At 33.5% G+C, this 7,574-nt stretch overlaps 2 protein-coding genes across 9 annotated transcripts in view; both read left to right on the top strand.

Annotated features, from left to right (window-relative positions):
- Positions 1-630, top strand: part of LOC115242979 — a 4,414-nt gene extending 3,784 nt beyond the window's left edge. Inside the window, exon 6 of the mRNA XM_029819614.1 lies at positions 285-630. Within this exon, the coding sequence (XP_029675474.1) occupies positions 285-338 (54 nt within the window). The 3' untranslated portion in view covers positions 339-630. The remainder of the gene's footprint in view (positions 1-284) is intronic.
- Positions 631-971: 341 nt separating this feature from the next.
- LOC115242957 (neuropeptide FF receptor 1-like) overlaps positions 972-7,574 on the top strand; it is a 31,223-nt gene continuing 24,620 nt past the window's right edge. For 6 of the 8 annotated variants that reach the window (XM_029819585.1, XM_029819588.1, XM_029819591.1 and 3 more), the window contains exon 1: positions 972-5,203. In XM_029819585.1, the coding sequence (XP_029675445.1) occupies positions 4,911-5,203 (293 nt within the window). In that variant the 5' untranslated portion in view covers positions 972-4,910. The remainder of the gene's footprint in view (positions 5,204-7,574) is intronic. The other 2 variants (XM_029819586.1, XM_029819587.1) reach the window with 2 other exon arrangements.

Genomic DNA, 7,574 nt, shown 5'->3' on the forward strand with positions numbered 1-7,574 from the left:
ACCCTCTTTATCTCGACGCTCACATGATTATTTAGATTTCCATGAACTGCGTTTTAAACTCTTTTAGTTATTTTTATTCTTAGTTGATTACTAAGAATTATATGGAATTCCTATTCGGAACTTCTTTAATTTTAAACTTTGAGTTACATTTCTGATAACAAGCCGCAAAATCATAGTTTGCGCTTGAGGTCTATTTAATACTTTAATCCGCCATTATATAAAGTTGTCTGCGTAAGATTGTTCAGAATGCATGTTTTCATAACTTTGATCCGTTACTTTTACAGATAGCCTCCGGTATAACTACGTATCTAGTGATCCTTCATAGCGCTAATATCTAGCGTAATCTCCGGGATACACCATTACGTTCGCGCGATCAATCGACCGATCGATCGATTTATCGTTCGACTGTTAATTCCAATCTCATCTGTTCTCACAGCTTTAATGGATCGCCGATGAATAACATGTTGAAAGAAAGATCTTTTTATAGAGCTTCATCTCTACAAAAAAGGTAAATAGATACAATGAGTTGATGTAACGTTTCTGTCACGTTTCGATTAGTCTTTGATATCAAACGCTACGAGCAACTTTGCGCAGGGGAGAACAAGTGTTTGCCTGTAACATAATACACTTGAAATTCGGCCCTTTTTGCATCGAGAGCACGTTGTCACAACGGCAACACGAGTCGCGATATGTCGTTTTGTTCATCGATTGGCCAGCAGTGGATGCTGAAAAAGCGCCAACCTCGCTTCTCTCCTGAGTCCAATGCAGTGGTGGTTAGTAATTTACTTCGAACAACGGCGATAATCGCGGGGGCTTCCTACATTCGCAAAAAAAAAACACTCGGCAACTCGAAGAATCCGCGTTCACGCGGATTAGGGCGGTACATGCAACTGTTTTTTTTTTCTTTTTTTTTTTTTTTTTTTTTTACTTTGAGAACTTTTATAAATTGCAAAACTCGGTGAGAAACCTAGTGAATACTCTTGAGACGTAATATTTGAAACGACGATGCGAGTACGTATTTAGTGCAATAAAAATTTTACTTACAAAGATTTCTGAACACATTTTCGCTTTCTGCGAGCTGATGCTTCCAATGGCATCGGCTTAGAGTAGGAAAGATTGAGGAGGACATTGAATTTATTTGTGGAAAGGAAGGATCGCACCCTCTTAGTGATGAATCTTACTGACAGCTGGAAAATATAACAATGTCCAATGGAAAATTCTAGACCGTCTTTCATTCGATATTACAGCGATATTATGTTGAAATCATGCGGTGCACAATATTTTAACAAACAAAATTAAATTTAGTTTTTATTTGAAATAACTAAAACACCACAAAAATAGTTTGCTAGAGTTGACATTATAAAACAAATTATGACATAATGCTAACGATATTTAAACTGATAATAAACAGAGCAAGAGAATTTCAATTTCAACTATTTATATTTATTGCGCTCATATTATACAGTATATTATACGCTATATTATTATTATTATTTTATATAGCATTTTCATATTCTTTACTTTCCATATTTTGAATAGACTGACATATGTTACGTTAGTACAAAAGATTTATATCGGTTTTCTATCAAGTTTTTTATTAAATAAAATTCGAAATCTGAATTGAAAAATTTCTTTTTAGATGAAAAAAAGTGTATTGAAGTTAATAACAATTTTGCTTTGATTTTGCTGTAACTTTATTTTCAACTTTATTTGGCAGATATGACTAAGCTTTTGTATGAACCTAATAATTGAAGAATGATCAAATCGTTTAATTTTTTTGATTGAGAAAGTAAAAAATTTGCAAACCATATAAAATAACATTTAAAAAATGCACTACATTTCTTGGATTTTGAATGGAGAGATTAAAATTAACAAATTTTTTTCCGAAATCGAAATTCTTACAAAACGTAAATTTTTTTAATGTACAGAATGTACATTTAAAAAATTCACAGAATGTATTGTGAATATACAGATAACAAACTGTGATTGCACAAGTTGACTCTTGTAGTAAAACATTTTTCCTTTTCGGTTGAATAACATATTATTTATTTATCAATAGCATTATTAATTGAATTCTTCTTTTGCTCTATCTCGAGTTAATTTCAATGTGGATTTTGTCATTTTGTCACAAAAGCTTTGATGAAAATTTTCCAAAGCGTTTGTGATTTCGACATATCTACAGAACTCGGTGCGCAGACTTCCATCCGGAGCTGCAGCGCGTGCGAAGGCGGACGAACGAAAGGACGCAAGCGCACCGTGTGATCGTCAACGTGCGCCTTTAAGACTGGCGGCGGGAGCCGTGATTCTTCCTGATCAGTTTGCCGTAGACCCGCATCCGCAACTTTTCGACCGCAAAACCGTGGTGGACGCTTCCTCGAATCCTCACGCAACGATCTCGTTCGAGAAATCGACAGCGATAGCGATACGTTTCCTGAACATGCATATCGCGAACCGATCGATGAGAACGTTACGAGCCTGTCGGTAGTGAAAAACTTATATGTGATTGTGACGATCGATCTCGATTCTTGACGATATGGTGATCCCACGACGTGCATCTCGCTTTGAAGAAAGTACTTTTAAGAGATGTGAAATTTTATATAACGAAAATTAATTTTGTTTGATTTATCTTTGGTTTCACGTCTGCAAGGAATAATTTCGGTGAGTTCAACTCTTGATACTATAAGATTTTTGTAATTGCTCGATATAAAAATGCGAAAATTGGCATATAATATAACATAAGAAAGCGCGCTTTATCGATATTAAACCAGTTGTGTCAATCTCCTGATTTGTATTAATTAGCGTTTCAAATCACGCAACAACATGTAATATTTGTGAAAAGATATTATCGATGATTGATCGAGTTTTTGACGATTTTTTTTTTATCCGTATACAATAGCATTAGTTGTCGATTTTTACTTGGACAGTTATTTGTTTCTGTCTCATAAATCCGGATTACCGGGATAAAAATCAATACTTCCACAATGATAAGAGAAAAAATTCTACAAATTTTAGAAATAATACGCAATATACGCGCCATCGTAGTAAAACAAGTAAAAAAAAAGATATAAAATTGATGTGCATTGTGTGCATTCTTTGATGGTAATTAATCATTCATCTTTTTATTTTTAGCAATACGTAGTATAGTTTTCCATAGAGAAATGTTTTTAACAATAAACCAGAGAATACTATAGGATGATTTACTGCAAATACTAGATTTCGCTGCAAATTCGCGATAAACAATTTTTTTCTCATTCTTAAGACTCAAATTTTTCTGAGATAGTAACTTCAATCTATCTATAAATTATCTTAACATTATACTGATGCTTTTTATCAATTCGAGTCCACGTCATTAAAAATTTAAATGAGAATTGGATATGTACACGCGATGTGTACTTTTATAATTAGCGTACATGAAAAATTAATCGATCTCTGATATACATACACACTCATAAATATAATCTTTTTATTATTAATTTATAATTAAGTGAATAAAGAAAAAGCGTAATTTCAAACAGCCACGTCAAAAACACAATCTTACACAATGATTTCCTAGTAGCGGAAGCAGCGGATTTATCGATGTATATTTATAAGCAGTCGAGAAAGGGCTGCTTTGCATTTGTATGAGGGGGCACGCATTTCTTTGCGATCTTATTAACGTTTTTCTGGCGATGTGACGTAAGTGAAACTCATAGCATAAGCCATATCTATACATTCGAGATTTTAATTTCAATTGCATTTATTCTCAATAGCGTCAATTCTCAATAGCATTGTACTATGTTATTGACGCATCAATAGCATCGCAAAGTTAATCTCGCAGCATGCATCTATTCGAGATTTATATCAAGAGTTGAGAAATTCATTTCGAGAAATCTCTCCCGAAGTCGACAAACATCAATCGTCGTCAAACCATCCTGACGTACGATCGTTCTTGATAAAAGCAGATAATCCGTTCTTGATTGACGTAAAAGATTTATCTCATTCCATCGCTTACCGTCATCATTTCATTCTACGAGGGGAAACAAAAGTTGTAATCGCTATGCGTTACGTACGTATCTACATATACGTATGTATCCTACGCCCGCATACCTCTCATTTGACGTACTTCGCGTACTTTGAAGAGCAATTGACGTTTCTTGTTGTTATATACGATGTAGCGCGATATCAGTTACGATTTAATTGAAGCGACGAAAACGTATGCTTGTTTCCGCGACGAAAGATAAGTGAAGCATATTATGCATTAATTACAGCTCGCAAGAGGTTCGAGCGATAACTCTGTAATCTCATCCGTGTCTGTGTGTTCGTATCTTCTATCATGTGACGGTTCTCTATCCGAGAAACGTCGAATAAATTATTAAAAAGAACGAACAAAAAGATTTTTGAGAGACAGATTTAAAAAAGATCTCAACGAGAATGGATCTCCCTGCTATAAAATATTAATCGAATCTAAATTCAAAGATTTTACTTGAAAGGCAGAAGTGTACGAATCATTGCGCACGAAAAAGAAAAAAAAAAAGATTAGTCTGAGTGAAATTATTCCGATTTTAAGCCGCGGTAAGAATCACTTGGATGTTTTCTGCGCAATTAAATTGCGTAGTTTACAGGAAAAAATGAAGAGAGGAGTAATGAAGTACAACCACGCTTTTATATATCGGACGATTTTTTCCTCGTTTATGCAGAGGCGACCCGGTTGCACCCCCAAGCGACAATTATAGTTCCGCGCAATCTCTGAACGCGCTCTTCTTCTCTTTGTTGATTCAAGACACAACTCGAGGATCGGGATATTTTGTATGCTCGTTGGAAGTCGCGTACTCTTTTCCACTCACGTAGCCGAGCGGTAAAATACATAGACCGGTGAGCTCTCCTTTCTGGTCCATCAGTGCTTTACTCCCGAGAGAGAAAAGATCGCAACGATGAGGGTGAATGCGATCGGTTTTACGTCGACGACAACGACATCGACATCGGAGGTGACCGCGACATCGAGAATCGAGGGCATGCAGAACAATGGAATACCCTCGTCGATCCCTTACAACGACAGTGTAATGGAAATGGACCTCATGACCGACATAATGTGGGATTTCTATGAAAAATTCAACGGGGACACTAACTACTTGCTGATCATCCTCTATGTGCCAGTTATGGCGCTCGCAGTGACGGCCAACATTCTTGTGATCACGGTGGTCTTCAAATATCATTACCTGAGAAGGTATGTATGTAGTTTTGTGTGTGTGTGTATGTACATCTGCAAAAGGAAAAGGGATAGAACCTCCTCTCTCTTTCTCTCTCTCTTGGTGATATAAATTCATCAGGTTTTAAAATGGAATATTTCTCTAAATAATGCTAAAATTAATAATGTAAAATCTCTAAATAATATAATTCTCTAGAACGGCAATATATATAATATCTAAATAAAAGAGAGCTTTCTTAATAATAATATTGTCTGCATATTTTATGCATTATTATGACATCTCTTAATGTAAAGTAATAGCGCTGCAATATTTTGAATGCTATTTTGCAAAACTAACTCCTCTATTCAGGTCTATACAGGACAATAATTTGAAACTTGCCAACGGCTTCAGAAAGAGAGAGAGAGAGAGGGAGAGAGAGAGAGAGAGATATCCTTCGGTTACCTGAATTTTGTGAAGTATTTCAGTAATGCGAGCGTTGTGTTTCTCAAGAGGGATGCCTCTAACTGAACATTAGATAAAGTTTGCAGTGTATATATTTATATATAATTTGGGTCAAGTTTATTACAGCTAAAAATTTGGATAAAAATGAAAGCTACTTTCTTTATAAAATTATTTTTTGTTTTCTTTATAATTCCATCTAGCAAGTTACATCATTGAACGCCAACACAATTATAGATTCTCTTTATATCTATTAGATATTATTTATAGATTTTGAAATATTTAAAAAGTGAACATTATAATCGTTATTAAAGAAATAAAATAAAAACAAGTATAAAAGTGGTGAAACGCCAACGCCTTAACTGCTTTATTAAAACAATACAACGCGAAGAAAACATTATGAAAAGCAATACAAAAAAACAATACGAAAGCAAATCACAATCTTTTCAAACGAATGAGCATATGTTTAAAGATATACAAATTTTATTTAAATAACATCGTAGTTGTTATTTAAAATCAAGGATGCTTCAAACGTAAGGATCTGACGTGATGGGCGTCTCGCAATACTTTAACATCTTATCAATTGTAGCATGTACATTCTACATCGTATTATGTGTACACGAAACATAAAGAAAGAAAGAAGAGAAAGAAAAAGCACGTCTCGCAATACTTTAACATCTTATCAATTATGTGTAGCATGTACATTCTACATCGTATTATGTGTACACGAAACATAAAGAAAGAAAGAAGAGAAAGAAAAAGCAGTAGCTACGATAGGGCAATATAAAAGAATGATAGTGAATACAGCAAGATACTTTAGTGATATAACGCATTGTTTATTACACACTTGAGACTAGATATGATTCAGAATTCGTTATATAGAATAATGTAGCATTCGAATCAAAGTTTACGATCAATATACTTCGAACATTGCTGTTGAAAGATATGTTAAAAAATAAAATTGTCGTATGTACTTGTTTGTACTTATCACTTGTATTTATATTTTTGAGAAAAATTGCACAACATTAATCTGCGAATTTAGATTCACGATCTTCAAAATCAGAAATTAGCTTCGAGATATCATAAAGATTGAAAATTTATAGAAGTTTGAAAAATAAAACATACTAACGATCTCTTTTCTTAATTTAGCAATTACAATATATTGTGTAGCAATTTTTTCGGTATACGTAACACACGCGATGAATAACAGCATTATCCGAGTAAATCAATCTTTTCCTTTTGATATTGACCCTCCCACTGATATTGTACTATTCTATCTATCATGCGCGCATCATTATTTTGTGCGGGATGTAGAAGGATACTCCTAATGAACTATCACATATATATTATGTAAACGTTACGTAATTTGTAGTTTGTTTAGGCGTATAACTAAATTCATGATTTCCGCATTTAAATACGTTTCATTTAGTTGCTTGTGTATAATATCTACTCAAATAATACCTATCTATAGCTTAGCAAAATCCATTGTAAATTTATAGCATTATACATGGGGAAAGATATATTTTGTCTTCCTGCGCTTACGAACGGTATTGCATAATATATGTATGCTCACATAGTCTGTCAACTCTATCTCTCCCTTTGTGTGATCTACTCTCTTGATACATTATATTTATCTCTCATATATTTTATAAAATGGTCAGTTATTTTAGTTATCTTTAAAACATTATCTCGCCGATCAATCACATAAAATTCACGTTTTTAATAATAATTTTTGTACTTTTATCTTTTATATTTAATTTTAGATAATCTTTTATTTTATGATTTTTTTATATTTATTTAATCGATTAACAAAACAATATCTTTTAAAACTTTATGAAATTTTTTACATGCCATAAATATTTGATGTTTAAATAAAATCTCTCTCTCTCTCTCTTTTCCTCCCTCCCCCCTCCCCTTTCTCTTTACTCCCAAGATATATAGAATCTTTCC

This window comes from Formica exsecta, unplaced genomic scaffold (assembly GCF_003651465.1).
Source record: "Formica exsecta isolate Colony F162 unplaced genomic scaffold, ASM365146v1 scaffold662, whole genome shotgun sequence".
Lineage (NCBI taxonomy): Eukaryota > Metazoa > Arthropoda > Insecta > Hymenoptera > Formicidae > Formica > Formica exsecta.